The following is a 22,212-nucleotide window of genomic DNA, read 5'->3' as shown; positions in this document are numbered from 1 at the left end:
CAATCAAGGCAGGCGATCAAACGCCAAGTTCAGCAGCAAGAGTATTTGGAATTCCTAGAAAAACATTAGTAAATAGAATGCGTAGGCCAAATGTTTCATGTCCAGGTGGGTCTACCGTGTTCACTTCACATCAAGAACAGCAAATTGTAAGCAGGCTGCAATATCTAGAAAACCGTGGATCTCCCTTAACTGTTGATGGTCTTCTTCAACTTGCCTACGAATATGCTGTAAAATTAAATCGAAAAACGAACTGAATGCAAAGCTCCCTCTCAACTGGATAAGCAACAAAAAGTGTTCCAGGGATTGGTGGTTTTCTTTTAACCGACAACATCCCACTCTTAGCATAAGGACACCGGAAGGTTTTAGCATTTCTCGTGCAAACGCTTTCAACAGGCAACGGGTTGCATCATTTTTTGACCAGCTTAAACACATCTACGAAGGAAATCATCTCATTGATTTTCCCCAGCTCATATATAACATAGATGAGACTGGATTATCGACAGTTCCGAACAATGCCAGAAGAGTTATTGCTACTAAAGGAGCTCGTGTAAACCAATCTATTCAAGTTGGAGAAAGAGGGACGCTTACAACAATTATACCTGCAATCAATGCTTCTGGAGAATGTTTGCCGCCTTTTGTAATACTGAAAGGAAAGAAACCTTTTGATGAGATAGTGGAAGGGTTGTCAAAGCAAGACATCACAGTGGTGTCAACTAAAAGCGGCTACATCGATTAGCAAGTATTCTTGGAATTTTTACACCACTTTTAAAAATACCGAACAAAAATTTATGGAAAGAAGTGCATTCTGGTTTTGGATGGTCACACTTCTCATTTGACAATTGAAGCCATAACGTACGCCATTTCTCACCCTATAGAACTAGTTTGCTTGCCACCACATAGTTCACACCGCCTGCAACCTTTAGACACCCATTTCAATAAGTCTTTAAAATCTGTCTGATCGAATTCAGTTTCTGAGTTTCTTCGCATCAGTTCTAGTTCTTCGCTGACAAGACGCAATTTCTTTGAGTTGTTCATTCGAGTTTGGGAAGAGATGAAGCAAAAATGTGGCCTCATTGTCAATTCTTTTGCTCATTGCGGCCTTTATCCTCTCAACAAGCAAGTTGTGCGCGACGAAGAGTTTTCTAAATCCGAATCTTTTGTGTCCATTGATCAAACCTCACCTTCAACAAGTTTTAAAAAGGATGACTCATCTTCTTCGATCAACCACCCACACCATCTTATTCGGTCATCATCATCATAATATCGTCGGTTTAGCTAACCTTACACACACAAAACCACACATTGCGTCAGGACTCAAGAAACTTCAAACAAAGAACAAAACCTTCAAAGTTAAGTTAAGTTTCCATCGTACAACACAACCAACAGCAATGCCATTTCCATCAACGTGCGTTGGTGAAAACATGAACAGTTTTGAAAAAATAAAACCACAAAAGAAAAAGAGCTGTTTAACAAGTTCTATAAAAGAAGACTGGTTCAAGTGTCCACACTGTCAGCTTTGGGCGTGTGAGATTTGTTTTGGCATCGATTGTTGTTACAATTGCGAAGACGATTAAGGTTGGAGAGGCTGGCGATGCTCCCGTAGATCGTTTTGCTGTGTTACATTTTGTTTGTTAGTTGTTTAGTTTCCATTGCGACATTTTATCGCTTTTAGAGTTTGTATGACATTTAAATAATTTAAGGCCACCCTCGGTAACGGGGACATCACCGGATAAAAACTGGACTACTACTACCCTACTACATTGCAAATTTTTGTTAAATTAGGCAAAACAGTTTGTACTTTGTCAAGTCGATAAAATACGTTGGCCAATTCACCTCCAAAAGTATTTTGGTGGCCGATTTGTTTGTAGAACTTTATCCAACGAGTTTAATTCCAAATCATGTTGCTGTTGGTCATAGTACCATATAGTTTGAAAAACAAATGTATTTTTTATTTTTAAATTTCAGCTAAATAATTTGCAGGTGTAGATTTTTAACTACGATATATTGAAAATGTGGCCAATTCACCCCCTTCTACCCTAGAACCACCTGGCAAAGTTTCAGCTTGGTATTATTTTTTTCCGGGTTTAACCATTTTTTTAAGTTCAGCGACTGGACTAGTAATGTTTCTAATTGTAATGTTTCTAACAACTCGTGACAAGATTATAACAGCTGTGACAACTCGCCCCGACGTACGCAGTCAGACAAAAGTTTTAATGGCGACTAGAAAAGGCACGCTATTAACTTCTAAAGTGTCAGCTAAACTCCTAACATGATAAGCTATAAATCTGATTTATACTTGCGGTCAGACTGCTCTTACGAAAGCATTTTGAAAAGTTAGTGAAATTTACATCCATGACCAAATTTTTGATAATAATTTAAGCTAAACCTGCTGTCTTTTCTTGACTTTGCTATTAAACCTCAAAATGAAGATGACTCTTAAAGGGATACTAAAGGAAAAACCTGACTTGGCGAGTTTCCACGTTCTTTGTGTTTAACATGCTACCGTACCATAAAACGATTTTCAATAAAATTTTGCCCCATTGCGGTCTGATCAGCATTCCGCGCGTACTTTTGTCAGAGCTTTCAAAACCAGAATGGGCCTGAGCAGCGAAGCGTGCGACTGTACAGTCTACGTAATAAAAGACGAGCAATCAGCTGATCACGCAACAGTTGTTACTGCCGGCGATTTAACTGTAGGCTATGTATGTACATCAAAACATCAGATTTCAACGTCAAAACATCAGACAGTTTGCTCAAAACCTCAGATCTGATGTTAAAACATCAGATGTTGTAACGTGGCTTTTGTTATTGCTGTCTTTTGTGACGTATTCTCGAGCTGTGTTTGCACTTTTTGGTCATTTTGAAAAAAAAATAAAAATAAAGGAAACATTGGACTTTGAGCCTTGCCAGCGCCATTGAAAACAAATTTTTTCTGAAATGTATTCTTGAATGTTCAGTTCACTCATTTTAATGCTAAATTCCCGTTTGAAATTTTCATTTAGTAGGCCTTTAAGGAAGCACGTGCTACAAATATAGACTCGAAGCAGTTAGTGCAAGTACAAAAAAATTGCTGTGACAACACGCCCCTTGTGACAATACGCCCCGGTTTGCCTTACCCTATTTTTGTTATATTGTATGTTTCTCTAATATTTCCTATACATGTAAAATTATTGTTCTTTTGAAGGCTTGAAAAGGAGTCAGGGTTAATCCAATTTATTTTTGTTAGTTACATTGTTAAATGTTGGGTCATTTCATTATAATAAAAACAAAATTTTCAAATTTTGGCACCACCTAATTTTTTTTATTGACTTGAAACACGGTTCTCACTCTTTTGAGAAGAATGGTGCAAATTTGATGAAAATCAGATAAGCGGTTCTCGAGTTATTAGTGAAATAACCTTAGCCACTAGGTGGCTTCATAAATAAGGAGCAATAGAATAACGGCAATATCTCAAGAACCGCTCAACATATTTGGATAATTTTTAGCTCTACCCCCATGTTTTTCGGGGTGGGCTATCTGTTTATGAACACTAAAGCAAGTTTTGGCTACTACTTTTTGAGCTAAAATAAAAATTGACCTCTTGTCGTTACGCACCAATAAAACCATGATGCGTAACATTAAAAATTTTTTTTTTTAATTGGGTAGAGGAAAGATTGATGAAAAGTTTGGCAAAAACAGAAAAGTGCTAAAGTCCTAACTTTTAGCCCAAATCTCATTTAAATGTAGTGAAAGATGGAAACATTTTGATGTTTTTTTATTTCCCTGAAAAGGTTCATACTCCTTTGTGATGTCATGTTTGTTTTCCCTTAATCACACGATTGTGTTGTCATACACATGTTTGAAATATGGTTGCACTTAACCCATACAATTTGAATTACCGGACTTTGAGACTTTAGCACTTTTCTGTTCTTGCCAAACTTTTTGCCAATCTTTCCTCTACCCAACTAAAAAATTTTTTTTTTTTTTAATGTTACGCATCATGGTTTTATTGGTGCGTAAGGACAAGCAGTCAATTTCTTTTTATCTAAAAAAATAGTAGCCAAAACTTGTTTTAATGTTCATACACAGATAGCCCACCCCAGAAAACATTGGGGTAGAGCTAAAAATTATCCAAATATGTTGAGCGGTTCTTGAGATATTGCCGTTTTTCTATTGCTCCTTATCTATGAAGCCACCTAGTGGCCAAGGATTATTTCACTTATAACTCGAGAACCGCTTATCTGATTTTCATCAAATTCGCACCATTCTTCTGAGAAAAGTGAGAAGCATGTTTTAAGCCAATAAAAAAAAATTAGGTGGTGCCAACCAATGTTCCTATTCATGATACTGCTCAGCTATAAGCTTATCTGTTTATGGTTAAAATAAGCAACCTCTCTACCCAAATTGTAGTAAAAGAAAAATTGGTGGCATGTTGGCCGAATTGAAGAGAACGGGTCATTAAGTGCAACGAGATGCAAACCATGGAGAGTACATACAATCACAATTAGTGCTGACAATAATATAAACCTTCACAGGTGGAAGTGCAAGGACCAATCCAATCACAACACTTTATCTCTGGGCTTGTGTCCTAACAAATGAGACCAGCTAGGACCGACAGTTTCACGCGTATATTTTATCCGAGTATAGTGAATCCGAGGGATGACTTCTTATGAAGTCAGTGCAAGCTAGCGTCTTCAGAGAAACGTGATTTCTTGAAGCAGCTTAATCGAGATCCGACTAGTGTCCGAGCCAGAATAGGCCAGTATACCCCCAACATTGGCCCAAGGGGGATGAGGGGTTTTGTTTGGCACGTTATAACGCAGCTGGCATTCAGACACATCAGCACCTGCAAGAGGATAAGCAAACATCAGTCAGTGGTTGAACGCAGAAGAAATCGTTTAACTGGTTAGTTCTCTTAATTAGCCATATCTTAGGCCTGTTACCAAGGGGACAATGCTGGGTACACCTTTTCACAGTGTCGATAAATAAGTCTAAATAAACAAGGCGTGATTACAACCCCGATAAGTTATAGATTAATGTTTTTAAAAAGGTCTTGAAATTACCCATTTGATGGAAGCAAAAGTTTCATGAAATAACAACAAACAAGCTAATTAGCTAGACTTAAGTTAAAATCAAACAACAAAAAACGAAAGCCAAAATATTTAAAACTTAAAAACATGCATGAGGTGTACTTATCAAGTTAAAACTTTTTTACAGTGTATATCGCCCTATCAGCAAAAATAATTTGGGAGGACTGTTTCCTAACTGATCAATTACAAGCAATGTTACATGTTACAACAATTTCAAAGCAATTTATTAAAGATCGATAATCTCACTAACCCAGGGCTTCCCAACCTTTTTACGATCTCGTACCACTTGGACGCTTTGTACTGCCAAGCGTACCACTCCTTGCAGAACAACTAATTTGATCGAATCATATTATATTTCAAAGAAGAATATTGTGTCTGCGGCACAACCATGTACGTCATGTCTGCGGCACAACCATGTACGTCGTGTCTGCGGCACAACCATGTACGTCATGCTTGAGGCACAACCATGTACGTCATGCTTGAGGCACAACCATGTACGTCATGCTTGAGGCACAACCATGTACGTTGTGTCTGCGGCACAACCATGCACGTCGTGTCTGCGGCACAACCATGTACGTCATGCTTGAGGCACAACCATGTACGTCATGCTTGAGGCACAACCATGCACGTCATGTCTGCGGCACAATCATGCACGTCGTGTCTGCGGCACAACCATGTACGTCATGCTTGAGGCACAACCATGCACGTCGTGTCTGCGGCACAATCATGCACGTCGTGTCTGCGGCACAACCATGCACGTCGTGTCTGCGGCACAACCATGTACGTCATGCTTGAGGCACAACCATGTACGTTGTGTCTGCGGCACAACCATGTACGTCGTGTCTGCGGCACAACCATGTACGTCGTGCTTGCGGCACAACCATGTACGTCATGCTTGAGGCACAACCATGCACGTCATGTCTGCGGCACAATCATGCACGTCGTGTCTGCGGCACAACCATGTACGTCATGCTTGAGGCACAACCATGCACGTCGTGTCTGCGGCACAATCATGCACGTCGTGTCTGCGGCACAACCATGCACGTCGTGTCTGCGGCACAACCGTGTATGCGGCACAACCATGCACGTCATGTCTGCGGCACAACCATGTACGTTGTGTTTACGGCACAACCATGTACGTCGTGTCTACGGCACAACCATGCACGTCATGTCTGCGGCACAACCATGCACGTCATGTCTGCGGCACAACCATGTACGTCGTGTCTGCGGCACAACCATGTACGTCGTGTCTGCGGCACAACCATGTACGTCATGCTTGAGGCACAACCATGCACGTCATGTCTGCGGCACAACCATGTACGTCGTGTCTGCGGCACAACCATGTACGTCGTGTCTGCGGCACAACCATGTACGTCATGCTTGAGGCACAACCATGTACGTCGTGTCTGCGGCACAACCATGTACGTCGTGTCTGCGGCACAACCATGTACGTCATGCTTGAGGCACAATCATGTACGTCGTGTCTGCGGCACAACCATGTAAGTCGTGTCTGCGGCACAACCATGTACGTCGTGTCTGCGGCACAACCATGCACGTCATGTTTGCGGCATAACCGTGCACGTCGTGTCTGCGGCACAACCATGTACGTCGTGTCTGCGGCACAACCATGTACGTCATGCTTGAGGCACAACCATGCACGTCATGTCTGCGGCACAACCATGTACGTCGTGTCTGCGGCACAACCATGTACGTCATGCTTGAGGCACAACCATGTACGTCGTGCTTGAGGCACAACCATGTACGTCGTGTCTGCGGCACAACCATGTACGTCATGCTTGAGGCACAACCATGTACGTCGTGCTTGAAGCACAACCATGTACGTCGTGCTTGAGGCACAACCATGTACGTCGTGCTTGAGGCACAACCATGTAGGTCGTGCTTGAGGCCAAACCATGTACGTCGTGTCTGCAGCACAACCATGTACGTCATGCTTGAGGCACAACCATGCACGTCGTGTCTCCGGCACAACCATATACGTCGTGTCTGCGGCACAACCGTGCACGTCGTGTCTGCGAAATATAACTCCACTCATAAAGAATGTTTTAAAGAATGCTTGCTATGCTTGCTTTTGTGTAAGGCTGGAGGCCAACACAAGTACTGGGCTTCACGTCAAGTATGTATATATTATGTCGACATTCAGCATGTGGAAGAAAGGAAAAAAGCATTTCTCTTTTGGAGTTTTCACAGTATGGCGAAAACCACAAAATTATCTTAGTGATTGTTACTTTTGTGCTGTTAAAATTATCATATCATTATCTAACAATAACATCTAATTCTAAAACGAGGCTTCTATACAATGCAAAATCCCAGTTTGCCATCAGAAATTCAACCAGTTCTTTATATTGCCACACTCCCTATATACCAATTTTCTTGGTTTTCGACCCAGTGAAAGTGAATCAATTTCTTCAAGTGAAGAATTTGTAGTCTCCAGTCAGAATGATGGGCCCCAACTGTTTACTCAAGCAGAGTGAATGACTTAGTAAGGGAATCTTCAAGGAAGATGGAATGTTAGTACGATAGCGGGCTATAGCTGGAGTTTGATACGAGAATGTTCGGATTCTCAACACTTCGGTTGACCCTGATGCTTCGGGATGAAGACCAGACTTCTATGAAGCAAAATGCAGGCCTCGAAATTCACGGCCGACATGTCCGCCGTCACAGCATGTGATGTCCGCGGGAAGTACCATCTAGATCGGTCATATTTGTCCGTCGAGAAATAACACAGGAACTAGCGATACAAATCGTCATTGCATAGCACGAACAATTGTTCCGAGAATATAATTTCCCGCGCATCTAGAAAATGTGAATACTGTATCCCTAAGCTTCCATTCAAGCATAAAAACATTCGATTTTTACGTTGCTTCAACAAGTGATGACATTAAATCAGCGTAACAAAGGTGAATTCTTCGCTAAGAATCGATAGGAGTACAGGTACTTCTACACTAATCACGCGCAACTTAGTTCAAGTCTTACGTCACAATGTCTGGCTTTGATCTCCTAGTAAGATTGATAAGATTAATATTATATTAGTCAAATAAAATATTAGTCAATAGTATTCTGTTTTAGATTTTCCACACGGACAAAATACGAAGTAGGCTAATGGTTTGTAGATGACGTCATGGAAACGTGTGCACAACGCAGCAGAATGCATCGGAAAGAGAAGCTTTTCAAAAATTACAGGCTTTTTAGCGAGTAAGCAATTTCTGTTGCCTCCATTGTACACAATTTCCTGTGTGGCCCAACTCATGATTTGTGTGAAGGTTCTATCAATTAGTTAGTTTGCCTGATTGGTCGCTTTTCCTGAGCCTATTGAGGTGATGAAATAGGCAGACGCAGTTTAAAGCGGGTGTGCCCAAACTGAAGCCTGCGGGAACAATACCTGGGCTCATAATAGCAGGTAGCACGTACAATCGTACATATACGAAAACACGTTTTCAGTTATGAACTTCAACAAATCAAAATGGCGAACAAGGCGAATTGATAAACATCTTTCTTCCCCACTTCCAATTTCTATCACCACTTACGTGCCACGGTATATAAAGTATATTGGCTAACAAATCACAGCTGCATCGTTCACATAACATGATTGTAATTACTACGTTATTTTAAATTGTTTGAATGATGTAGAATTGTAAACAGATGAACTAAGGAGTTTTGTTGTCTGAATAAAACCAAAAAGATTTCGTGATTGGTTAGTCTACAATATTATACAATCTCAAAGCTTAGGCCGGATTTTGAGGACAAAAATAAATGAAAAATTTAATGCGGCCTGCCAAGACTCACGAATAGCGACGGCCCGTGGCTACGAAACTTTGGGCACCCCTGATTTAGACTCTTCGTGTTGCAATGATGAAAAGCAAAACGATAATAATAATGAGTTTATATGACGCTGTGTCCAACACAGATATGCGTTGGTCTTCAGACCTCAGTGGTTCACAAAGCAGGCAGTGTCAATACTGCCGTATATAGAGGCGCAACCGGGTACATTATTATCCAGATTCCATTCCATTGCTCAGTGCTTAGCCGAAACAAGACCCAGTACCACTTTTAAAAAGTATGATCTGATAAGGCATCGAATCCATGGCTACCGATTCAGAGGTGGACGCACTAACCCATGATTATGAATATAAGAAGACAACCAGTTTTAATTCAGTGTAAGCATCCGGAAAGCTTCACATTTTCTAAGCAGAAGTGATGTCATAGTTGTGCACCACCTTACCTTTCAATACCTTCTTTAGGCACGCTACACCGCCACCCAGCGAAAGGAGGATAGCGTGAGGGGCGCAGGTATCCCAAGCGTGGCACGCATCGAGGTAATACACGTGCAAGTCGACCAAACCGTTGATGACACATAAGCACTTGTAGCCAGCGCCGCTGCCTGTGCACACTTCCATACGCTCTTGCAGCGCCCTCACGGTGATGTCATCACTAGAACTAGTGACAACTCGAGGGGGCGCGAGCTGCAAATCCGAAGGGACCTGAATGAAAAGTAAACTACAGCAAAGAAACATCAGATCACAACAACAGGGCTTTGGGGACGGCATAAAAATGAAACTGCTCCAGCTACTGCACCGTATTTTCTCGAATACTTTACTTCATTAATAGAGATTCTCTATGGTTCAACAAAGCAACCTCTCTACCAAAGCTTTATCACTTCATTAATAGTAGCCCTCGATCAGATCACCCCAAATTTAAAGTCTTACGAAATAGCAGACGCACGACAATTATCAATTTTGTCATGAGTCGCTGTTAAATTATGTGAAATCAGCCAATAGCAATAGCATTTTATGAAATTAATTGGAGCTGGAGCTCTGCCTATCACACAACTGGCTCCATCTGAATTTTACATACACCTCCTTTTGAAACTGCAAAGCTCCGGCTCTGAACAAAACAGTTTCACAAACCAACCTTGGAAGGGCAGTCAACGTTGTTCAGCTTTTGTCCGTCAAGGCTGGCTCCCCAGAAACACTTTGATCGCCATTCTCTGCCAAAAAGGTTTATTGTAAGAATCGTCATATTTCAACCGAATAACAAAATGTTTTAATTCAGTGGTTTCCTCTGCAATCAGACAGAAACCAAAAATTGAAATCGCGTCGAGTAAAACAACGTGACAATTATTAATATCAACGTCGTTATAATGGCCACCAACGTCTTAATTCCATTGCTGCATCAATCTCATTCAGCCTTTTGCCTCCATATGTTTGAAAAATCTCAATAAATATTTTGACTGATTTTTTATTTTAATTGTTCGATTTAAATCAAACAACTCTGTGACCGGTGCTGTGTCAGAGGTTTAAAGCCTCTACATTACAAGTATGCGGAACTGTCAGGAGAAGCTTTCCCAGTCCGATGATATAGATTCCCAAACCATCTTGTTGACATTTCCCACACACAATGTTGCATGAAGCTAAGAAAATGTTTCTCAGAATGTAAGCGAAGCTTGAACAACTATTTTAAGTCCTCTGCTGCACTGCTAAACAACCAATCCACATCAACTAACCCATCAACCTTGGAGTGGAAGGGCTGGTAAATCACTCCCATAATGGGGATTCCGGTTGTCACGTCATAAGCACCGATGAGCACAGTGACGCATTGGAGGCCGCGGCGATGCACGTCACGTCCGGTGGTGGCAGCGTCATTAAACCCAGCGACAAACTGAGAAGTACAATCTGTGGAAACGTTGGTTTCATGTTCACTGAACCGTTTCATTTCGTCCCAAAAATAAATGGTACAATTGGTCAAAATGTAAGACAGCGGCTACACCAACAAGTGGATTCCGTATCACATTTCATGCATTATCACAGCACACAGTGTGCCATTTCATGCATTATCACAGCACACAGTGTGCCATTTCATGCATTATCACAGCACACAGTGTGTCGTTTCATGCATTATCACAGCACACAGTGTGTCGTTTCATGCATTATCACAGCGCACAGTGTGTCATTTCATGCATCATCACAGCACACAGGGTGCCATTTCATGCATTATCACAACACACAGATTGCCATTTCATGCATTATCACAGCACACAGTGTGTCATTTCATGCATTAATATAGCACACAGTGTGTCATTTCATGCATTATCACAGCCCACAGTGTGCCATTTCATGCATTATGACAGCACACAGTGTGCCATTTCATGCATTATCATAGCACACAGTGTGCCATTTCATGCATTATGACAGCACACAGTGTGCCATTTCATGCATTATGACAGCAAACAGTGTGCCATTTCATGCATTAGCACAGCACACAGTGTGCCATTTCATGCATTATGACAGCACACAGTGTGCCATTTCGTGCAATATGACAGCACACAGTATGCCATTTCATGCATTATGACAGCACACAGTGTGCCATTTTATGCATTATGACAGCACATAGTGTGCCATTTCATGCATTATCACAGCACACAGTATGCCATTTCATGCATTATGACAGCACACAGTGTGTCATTTCATGCATTATGACAGCACATAGTGTGCCATTTCATGCATTATCACAGCACACAGTGTGCCATTTCATGCATTATGACAGCACACAGTGTGCCATTTCAAGCATTATGACAGCACTCAGTGTGCCACTTCATGCATTATCACAGCACACAGTGTGCCATTTCATGCATTATCACAGCACACAGGGTGCCACTACATGCGTTACGATCTCTGGCTCGACGATAAGCTCGATTTTTCAAGCACAAAAATATTTTAAAAAATACGTAACGTATGGCAGTTATTAGGTTTTTAAACTAAGGAAGTCATTAAATGGCCTCTGATACGACCAGTCGACCTGTTTGGTCACCAGCTTCTACAAGCCACTCAACTCCGTTGCTGTTTGAAATTTTTTTTCCTGCACTCGCGTTGGTATTTCAAACGTTTTTCTCTTTACTCGTATTTGCTACTTTTTTTTTACAAACTAAGCAGTCTCTCACAACTCACACGCCTTTGAGAAATATTGCTGATAAAAGTTTTGCAGGCTGATTGTCGTCGACTTATAAAATTCGAAGACCAGCTCTACACTACTTAGGAAGCAGTGCATTTAAATACAACTGGAAATATTTTCACGGCCTTGTTAGCGTTGTTCTTGCAAGGGGTGAAGAAAGTCTTGATGCTTATTGGAAAATACGATACTGCTGTATCATTGTATTACTTTGTCATTTAAACTTTGGGTTTTAAATGCGTAGATCCAGTACGTGTGAGAAACGAAATTCGGTCTGTTGGGTTCAGGAAAACGGCTTTTACTGTAATGACGTTTTTTATTTTATTTTGCTGCCGGGCGCAAGGATTTGGTTTGGAAGCCCGAGATGGCTCGTTTTTTAACACACTTGGTGAAGTTGTTATCTGGTAGAGAAAGAACATTCATGATAAATATAATAACCATCCTACTTTTCATAAAAAAGTTACAGACTTCCAAATATGGCACAAAATTTGTCTTTGGTGAAGAAAAGGCCTACTTTGAGGCTTGATTATTCCATTATACTGCAAATTAATTGCATTTTGACAATGCAATCATGTAATATAGCTAAGAGTGAACCATTTTACCAAACATAAACTTTATATAACCTTTGGAGCAAAAGATATGGTTAATTGAAAATGGTCCAAAAAAATAAATGCGGAAAAGTGTAGGGGGTACCTAAAACATTAAAGCAGCATATTTCCAAAACTATAAGCTAACATTTGTAATGCATGGCTATATCATGCCAAATAACATATTGACCTACCGTAGTTAGAACAAAATCGAAGTGGGTCAAACTGGGAACTTTCTGATTTTCAGGACGTTTGGCATGGAATGACCCAAATACCCTAAAAAATGCCTTTTTTTCAATTATTGCAAAAATTAATGCATTTAGAGAAAAAGTTCCTTTTATGATACATAGAAACATAGGTATTCTGCATCTTTTGACACCAAAACTGACTTTCTACTATAAGTGGTGTGCAAGTTAGAGGATTTTTTACTAAATTTGACCTTTCGTGACCTTTATTGGGGGGGGGGTAGGTGGCTGGATTTTGGGGCCTACCAAAAAAAAGTTGTGTAAATATTATTGTTTAAAGGTTTGCCAGGTTTTCAGAACCCCCCCATGTTGAAACTGCAAAAAAAATATTTTTCAAACCACCCTAGTAAGCCATCCATGCACCAATGCACACCAAAAGTTGTAAGCCATGCATGCCACAAGTTGTAAGCCATCCATGCACCAATGCATGCCACAAGTTGTGAGCCATCCATGCACCAATGCATGCCACAAGTTGCGAGCCATCCATGCACCAATGCATGCCACCAGTTGCGAGCCATCCATGCACTAATGCACGCCACAAGTTGTAAGCCATCCATGAACCAATGCATGCCATCCATGCATTTTAGAAACATTGTTCATCAAAGTTCTTTATGTTTAGATACATTATATTATTTTAGGCTCTTCCTATATTTTTTATTAGATTGGCCAGGTGTTCCAAGTTTTTGCTTCTAATCTGCATTCCTTTTTTACTTGTGGTGTCTAACTGCTCTGTTCAAGTAACCACCCATCATCCAGGCACTTAAATGGTAAGTTGAAAAGGCATTCAAACTGATTAACAAAGACTTGTTCCAACCGACAATATTGTGATGATTTATGTGAAAAGGCCAGCGCTATAATCAGCCTACATGACTCGAGTGTTGGGCGATATTGAAAAAAACAAAACGATACGATATTTGAAAAAGTACTCGATATTTCGATACTTTTCGATATTTTTGTCTTAAGAAAAGAGTTTCTCAGTCTTCTAAATTAGTGTCGGCAATTGCCGAGGTGATTGCCGACGCAGATGCATGAATGGCGCATTAACGTCGGCAATAAAAATGCCGAAGCCAAACGAGCGCTTGTAAAGTTAGGGTTAGACATTCCTCCCAGTCGTTATGTCACAGCCATAGATTTGCTCCTTAGTCAACACCCTGATGGAGCTCTGCGAAAGAGGCGTGTGGATGGGTATCAAAGCACGAAAGCCGCAAAACGTGGACGCTTCATTGCGAACGGCGAAGACAGTGTAGATTTACAGCCAAGCGATGAGCCTCTTGATGTGTCCGATTCCAGTGATGACATGACAGCCTCATCCTCCCATATAGCATCTGATGATTCCGATTCTGACACCTAATTCTTCATCAAACATACTTTGTGTTGCTCGCAGTATCCCAACTGTGCCGAAATTATGTTAGTGCATACCTAAATCGAGGCAATCTTCTCGCAGGGAGCGATTGATTTGTTACCGGTACTTGGTTGAGCAATTAACGTTATTTTGTGATAATTCAACGTCGCTAGATGTCGAATTAATGCAAAACAAACGTAAATTTTTAATTGGGCATTGTTGCTACGCAATATAACCAGCCGGGAAAATTAAATCGATTTGTGCTGACTCGAACGTTGAATCAACACAAAATTGACTTACTTTTCTTCTGTTGAAAAGAAGCGATCTTCCTGGCGTCAGCACTACCCGACTATATACTCACTATAGAACAGCGAGCATTGTGTTTCGCTAACCATTCCCCGTGAGTTATTCAACGTGAATTACCGTAACAGCGTGCGTATCGCGTTGCTCGCTTTATCGCTACTTTTGGTATTATTACATCACAACAAATCAAACAGTGCGGTCGTGATAGACTACTCTAGCATATTTTTCGCTTCTCGTTTTACATGTTTGGTACAATTTTTTTCGTAATTAACATTCACAGCAATTGCAACTTTTGCCGTTTAGCTTCAGCAACGTTTTTGTAGGGGTTTGCAGTTACGAGTTATCGAACGATATTGAAATAAATATCGATATTGAAAAGATATCGTATCGTATCGAAAATTCAATATATCGCCCAACACTAGTGGTCCTTATTTTTTGACTTTTAAAGTTTTTAGGTCTCACTCTCCCAAAAGGTTCCATTTTGGATAAAAACACCCTGTGTGAAATATTTTTGAAAAATATTAATGTTTAGAGGTTCCTCAAGGCTCTAGAAATTTCCCCATACACTATGTATAGGGGGTGTGATGCGGTATGAAATAAACTTTTTGAAACCCCTCTAAACCAGTGGTCTCCAACCTGTGGGTCGCGACCCCATGTGGGGTCGCCTTAACTTTTTCTGGGGTCGCCAAAACTCACCATATTCAATTTATTACCGAAAAAAAAGACTACGATGCTAGTTTAGATTAACTTTTTGTATTCATGGTGACTCTAGAACGAGCGAATAGTTATTTATGCAGGTGTAGTGTGCAGACATTTCATCGGCTGTTTTCGGTTTGCTTTGCAGTTAGTACGGTAATGTTAAGGAAGTAAGCTAGTAAGAAAAGCTAAATATTATATAAAAATGGCAGCATAAAATACCAGAAAAAGATCATATGACGAGGCTTTTTTAAAACTTGCTTTTACTGATTCAAATCGCAAACCAAAGTGTCATAAAGTTCTCGCAGAAGAATCGACGAAGAAAAATAAACTTAAATGTCATTTTGAAAAAAAAAATCATCCAGGTTGCTTGCATGGATAAACCATCTGAGTTTTTTGAACGTAAATTGCAATCTCTTGAATTCAATTTCACTATCAGTATAACGTAGGATTGAAGATATATCCAATGACTTTTTTGACCAAATTGAAACCATCGCACAGTGCAAAGCAAAACACAAGTGTTGCTTTGTTGAATTAAATGTTGAATCAAATGTTGAAACAAATTGATAATTTTGTGTTCGTGAAATCACGTTCATGTGTTATGTGAAACTTCTTGAAAACAATCATTTGGAATACTTTTGTGTAGCCACATTTCTCTGTAATTGTGCATACTTACTCGTATTAGGCCTATTTAGTTTCAGCATTACTTAAAATATTTTTCTCTGTATTGGAAAACAAAATGGGGTCTCATGTAAATGCTGATTTCGTTTTCGCTTAAATTGGGGTCGCTTCTTAAAAAGGTTGGAGACCACTGCTCTAAACAACTTTGTGCAGACATGAAAACACCTGAAAGCACTCTTAATCACAGTATTTTAACAGCAATCACAAGACATAATTGTTCCACTCTAAGACACAAATTTGTATTGCTTAATTCTCAAAAGACATAATTGTTACACTCTACAACATAAATGTGTATTGCACAATTCTCACAAAACACAGTTGTATTATTAGAAGACACAATAGCAGGCCTCGAAATGCATGGCGGACATGGTCCGCCGTCACAGCATGCGATGTCCGCGGAAAGTACCATCTAGATCGGTCATATTCAAGGAGCAGTGGGAGTACATAGCTCAAGAGAATCATGAAGATTTTTCCCCTGATGAAGAAGCTGCAGCAGTGTTAAAGATATTAAGGATGACCTTATTCAGTTCATTCATGTAGTATTGGCCAAGGAAAAGCAACCTTGAGATGATTATCGTGAACTAATGGAAATCTTAGTGCTTTTTCTTGGAGATACTACACTGGGGCAAGCTAATTTTAAAGCACCTGGTGCAAGCCATCATACACGGTGGATGATGAAAGTGATATACACCTTCAGGGGTATACACCTACACCTGCACCTACACCTGATATACACCTACACCTTCAGGGGATGAAATAAGTTGCATCTTTAAAAATCTACGGTAGGTACCATAGCTGCTTGAAATCAATTTCAAGTAACTTACTAATATCAACAAAAACAGGTTACTTTTGGTGTTACAGTTGTTTAAAACGGGGGAGGTGGCACAGAACATGTAATTATTGTTAAAGGGAGGTGCTTAAAAAAAGGAAGAGGCTGTTTTTCCACACTTAATGCCATCGTTACAATCAGGTGTGGTTATTTCGAAGTCAGTTTCACCTGACGTGCCGTGAGCAAACGGTCTCCATGACCTATGTGTGTTTTTCACACGTATCTATATCAAGGCATGGATAACAGCTCCTTCGGCTATAAAAGCTCCCAACAATGATTTGTTATTATATATATAAAGAATTGGAAGCTTATAAAACTGTTAACAAAGGTATCTCTGAAGCAACAACTGAAAAGATGGGTCGTCATCTGTGGTATTTTTCGGAAGAGCTTGTTGCCCTTTCTCTGTTTGATGATGATGTTGCAGCAAACATCAAAGAAGAAATAGTGGAAGTAATGAGAATTGGAGAAGAAAATTTGAAAGCACCCAATAAAAGAGTCACCATGACACTAAACAGCTTAAAAACTAAGACACTATCTTCATTTGCCAGTACAAACACAAAGTTGTTGTTCAAAAAATTAAGCCTTCCAGATTCTTTTCTCCATCTTCCTGTGTCAGAGTGGGAAGAAAACAGTGCTTATCAGACTGTTCGAGAACTATGTAAATCTCTAGCTGTGACCAATGATCAGTAGCACTTATCCAACACTTTTCTGGGCGACTCACTAAGGATGAGGAACAGTTGCAGTACCTCCTTCAAGTCGTTTCACAACATCAAAAATGCATTTCTGAACCACTTCAAAAGGCTTTGATTTGACCATTTTTGAGGCGTTGACCATTATAACCATTTTAAAACCAATGACTATTAATTTGCATTTAGCAAGTTTGTTTTAACAGGACCGCAATATCGCATGAATCACAATTTTTCTACATTACACATCCAATATAATATATATCTATTCAGCGTGTATTGTTACTTTTATTGCAACTAAAGGCTCACTTATAGCTATTGCTTTACACTGTTTGTTGCGCAATTTTTCAAAGGAATTAAATTTGCTTCATCACTTTCAAACATGTGAACATTATCATTTTTTTTATAAATAATATTTATTATCAAGATCGCAAAAAAGAACTTTTGTCTTAGGTATACCAAACTGGGTTATTATTTATGCCATGCTGATGAAAACAAGCCATAACACTGTGCATTTCAAATCCACATGGCAAAACCAAGCTTACAGAGGTATGACATTCTTGCATAAAAACGTGAAATTTTCAGAGGCCTCGAGGAACCTCTAAACGTTAATATTTTTCAAAAATTTTTTCACACAGGGTTTTTTGTGGTAAATAGAACCTTTTTGGGGGGTGAGACTTGAAAAATTATAAAAAAATTTTTTTAGCCCCAAATAAGGACCGCCCTACCCAACACTAATGACTCGGCTTTGCATATCAAACCAGACTACAAGAACTGAAAGATAATTGAACTTGCCAATTGGGTCGATCCAAATTCCCACGTGACTTACTGAAAACTTGCAGGCAGCTAGGTTTGATAGAGCAGCAGAATCTACCTCCAGACAATCTATCTCTGAATGTGCACACTTCGACAATTGTCTGCAATAAATACAAATCTTTTGAAAGAATCAGTATCACTATAATCTCCTATAATGGAGAATTTCAAACAATACAAAAACAAATTTTCATGGAGTTTATAAATTGCACTTTTACTTGGCAACACTGGTGTTCCCGTTGAGAGCCCTGCAGAGCATTTCCATCGTTGCATTCTCATTTTCATTTATTTCCACAACAACGCTTTCACCGATGGTATTTGTGAATTCATTGTTTTCTTCCCCAGAGATTCGTTCACTCAAACTCGGAAACTACAAACAAAAACACATCCAATCTATATAATAAGTAATACAAGTATAATAATCAAGCTTGTTGCTGATGAGGGTATGGTCCCCTTACTTGAACATGAAGAAATGCACTCAAGCACATGTCTTTGCAGGTTCGTGCATGCGCAATAAATGGAAAAACAGGCAGAGCCAAAACATTAAAGCTATATATACATATATTGACAAAATGCTTTCTTTGGAAATCAGTATTGTTGCTTTGTACAACCACCAAAATACTCGTCAACAGTGACAATACAGTCTGAACAATCATTTCCCAAAACAGGACAAGACTTGTAAATTACTGTTATTAAGTGCATTAACACAAAATTTGCTTTCAAGAGTGAATAAGAGCACACAGTTGTGCAGTGCAGTAAAGATTGCATGCAATTTTACTTGGCAAATGCTGGCAGCATCCTCTCTTAATTCTTCAACACAATTTTAAAAACTTTATTAATCACAACTGAAAAAGCATTGAAAACAATCTTCATTCAGAAAATGCAGAATAAAATAACAATGTAAGTTAGTTGCATGGGTAGGCGTTGAGAACATCTGTTTGATGGTTGAAAGGATGTCAGTTCGACACCGTTCCTGTCAGTTCGACACATGCGGCATTGTGGCTGTACACTTAATGGCATGCCAAAGCAATGAAACTAGCTAAATCGATGACTAATTGACTATACGTCCTTTTGTGCTTCCTGCTCTCTGTGATGTAACATCTATAATTGCAGCCATACTGTAGGTTGTCACAATGGGCAAAAAATAAAATTATGATTTTTTTGTTGGTGCTCATTGTGGCAATACAAAGTAAAATAAAAAATGTGATGCAAAAGACAGCTGGAAGCAGTGAAAACCACAATCATCTAATGAGGTGCTTCAAACATGAATCAAGTTTACTAAAAAATTGTGCCCCGATAGCTCAGTAGTTAAGCGCCCGATTCAATATCACAAGGAACAAGTTCGACTCTCGGGTTTGCACCAAACAAAACTCTTATTGCTCTTTGATAAAATGCATTACAAGTTGGAAAATGCTTATCATATATATATTATATAATACATTGGTATAGGCTATGGTATAGGGGTGTGAAAAAAACAAAAATATTTTAATGTTTATGAATTCACATAAATTATTCCAACAAGTTAGAAAAAGAATCCAAACCTCACATGAGATCTCTGATTTTGCAATTTGCTGAATAAAGACATCCGCTAAAGTTTTAAAATCCACTTTTTTGTTTGCCAAAGTTTGTTTTTCCTGCACGATAAGAGAGAATAATGAACTCTCAGCACGACACAACTTTGCTATTTTGCTTGCTTTTGCTCCAGCTCGTAGCAGACTCTGCAGTAAACGATCAGCCATCTTTTCATCTCATGTCAACAGTTTAGTATTGGTTGACAAATTTTAACAATACAGAAATCAATTAGAGATGTTGCCTGTATGCAGTTGATCTAAATCGTCAGAATTTATCACGGGTTAATGTTGTTTTGTCTCCTTGTCAAGGGTCCTATTGGTGTATCATAGAAGTACAGTAGGCCTAGCCTACTAACATATTTAATTGTTAGTTTTAACTGAAATGTGTTGGTCTATAACAGTGTTGTTGATGAACACATATGAATAAATGCATGACAAGCTTGAATAAACAGGGTGCAAGGTGCAACCTGATTCGTACCCTGAACAATTCGTACCCTGGAAAGACCAAGAGAAAAAATAGCACAAAGCCGAAATCGCTAATCGGAGTTTTCGCAAAAATTTTAAAGTTAGGGTTAAGCGGAAACTCCGATCCGTGTGCTATTTTGGCTTTTTTTAATTTTTTTCTCGATTTTTCAGGGTACGAAATGAGGGTACGAATTAGGTAGCATCCGAATAAACACATAACTGCACATATTCACAAAGCCTCTACCTACAAGCTACAACAGCGGTTCTTTAATGCTTTTTTGACATGCCTCTCTTTAACAATGTGTACACATTCTGTGCCCCCCGGTTTTCAATAGCCGTAACAGTAAACACCAAACGTAATTTTGTTTTTATATATTACCTAGTTGAGATACTACTTGAAATCAATTCTAATCAACTAGATTTTTGATGCAAGGTTGAAATGCAGAATTAGAAATTGCTCAACATCGCTTATTAAGACTAAAGTCCCTAATTAAGACCGTCGTCATTCTGACAGAATAAGTTTTCCGCTTTCCGCCTAAAAAATTTATCCGTGAATAAGCATGAGGCAAGAAATGCGACATGACATACGTTCGAAAAATCTTAAATAAAATTATAATCCGCAACACGTGCCACTTAAATTTTACATGCATCAAATTCAGTATTAAATTACCTTTCCAGGGATGTGCACCAATAGGTTGGCATTTGAAAGAAACTCCCTGCAGAACGGTTCAAAGATGGAGGATATACTTACGATAAACATGAAAATAATACGATTTTTGCAGAATTGACACCTCTTCAAACATCTTCGAATAAAACTATAATTCGCAAAACGTGCCACTTAAATTTTACAGGCATTGGATTCAGTATTAAATTACCTTCCCAGGGATGTGTACCAATAGGTCGGCATTTGGAAGGAACTCCCAGCAGAACGCTTCAAAGATGCTGGAGGATATATTTACGATAAACAGGAAAATAATACGATTTTTGCAAAATTGACACCTCTTCAAACATCTTCGAATGAAGCTATAATCCGCAACACGTGCCACTTAAATTTTACATGCATTGTAAAGTATGTAAAATTTGTAAAATATGAACATTAACTTTTCTAGAATCTTTGAAAAGCATGACAGTAGAGAAATTGGTCTATAATTATTTGTTTCAAGTTTGCTTCCAGACAGTGTTGTACGTTGACGCCGTCAATTTGACGGCGTCATTTGATGGCGTCAACTTTTTGTTGACGCTGAGGCTAGCGCCGTCACTTTATTTTTTATTTGACGGAAGTGATAGCGCCGTCAAATATTTTGCCGATTTTAAGCGTCAAGCGCTATGCGTCATTTTTTGTTTTCATGGAAAATCTCGTTTCACAATGTAGGCTATTCTGGCCAGCGCGACTCATCAGAATTACCCGCTTTCGCGTTGGTTGGAATGGCCACCTGGAATACAAGCGGAAGAAGTTCGCCAAATGGTGATCACCAGTATCGAGAACGAGGGATCAGAAAGAGAAAAATTAATGAATGCCATCGCGGAGGTTGAAGATACTTTATTTCAAGAGGTCTAGGCCCCTGAAAAGAGCGATGCTGGTGCAGTGGACCCCGTTAAAAGATTTATGCTAAGCCATCACAGCACGCTTGGAACAGTGATAGCTTTCCGAGTACCTAAACGTTTTCAAGACTTGTTTTTGAAATACAACACACTATAGTACCCAGGTCCGGATTTAGAGGGGTTGGGGGCAGAGGCTGCAGTTGCCCCGGGCCCTCTTTTGAAAGCTTCTCGACATGGAAAATGTGATTTTGTGTTATTATTATTATTTTCTTTCAGCCTTTGAAGTTTCTGTAAAATACCTCCTTTTTCTTTCAAGGTTAATTTTTAGTCACAAGGTGGTGACTAAGCTTGGCGTCAAGGCATTAGCGGTGTGAGTGACTTCCAAATTACTTTGTAAAGTTTCTCGTGCCAAGGGCGTAG

General features: G+C 39.5%; 1 protein-coding gene across 2 annotated transcripts; it reads right to left on the bottom strand.

The window, feature by feature from the left end:
* Window positions 1-3,197: 3,197 nt before the first annotated feature.
* LOC145787752 (inositol polyphosphate 1-phosphatase-like) lies at window positions 3,198-20,038 on the bottom strand. 2 transcript variants are annotated; one of them, XM_082599565.1, is made up of 7 exons: window positions 19,756-20,038; window positions 18,433-18,584; window positions 18,197-18,318; window positions 10,591-10,759; window positions 9,999-10,074; window positions 9,310-9,568; window positions 3,198-4,825 (listed from the first exon to the last, which is right to left on the bottom strand). In XM_082599565.1, the coding sequence occupies exons 1-7, from the start codon at window positions 19,951-19,953 to the stop codon at window positions 4,674-4,676; spliced, it is 1,128 nt and encodes a 375-aa protein (XP_082455691.1). In that variant the 5' UTR covers window positions 19,954-20,038; the 3' UTR covers window positions 3,198-4,673. The 2 variants fall into 2 exon arrangements, with proteins under 2 accessions (XP_082455691.1, XP_082455692.1); XM_082599566.1 differs by having other exon boundaries at window positions 19,761-19,937.
* Between the last annotated feature and the right edge of the window lie 2,174 nt (window positions 20,039-22,212).

Source organism: Aplidium turbinatum, chromosome 18 (genome assembly GCF_918807975.1).
Source record: "Aplidium turbinatum chromosome 18, kaAplTurb1.1, whole genome shotgun sequence".
Classification (NCBI taxonomy): domain Eukaryota; kingdom Metazoa; phylum Chordata; class Ascidiacea; order Aplousobranchia; family Polyclinidae; genus Aplidium; species Aplidium turbinatum.
Note: the sequence above shows the minus strand (reverse complement) of the source record. Positions and strands in the feature narration are given on the sequence as shown.

Coding starts and splice junctions, on each gene's coding strand:
- LOC145787752 (XM_082599565.1), bottom strand. CDS start 19,953: ATGGCTGATCGTTTACTGCAGAGTCTGCTACGAGCTGGAGCAAAAGCA. Junction 18,319..18,432: donor GGGAACACCAGTGTTGCCAA/GTAAAAGTGCAA, acceptor TATTTATTGCAG/ACAATTGTCGAAGTGTGCAC. Junction 10,075..10,590: donor TTCCACTCCAAGGTTGATGG/GTTAGTTGATGT, acceptor CCTTTTTGGCAG/AGAATGGCGATCAAAGTGTT.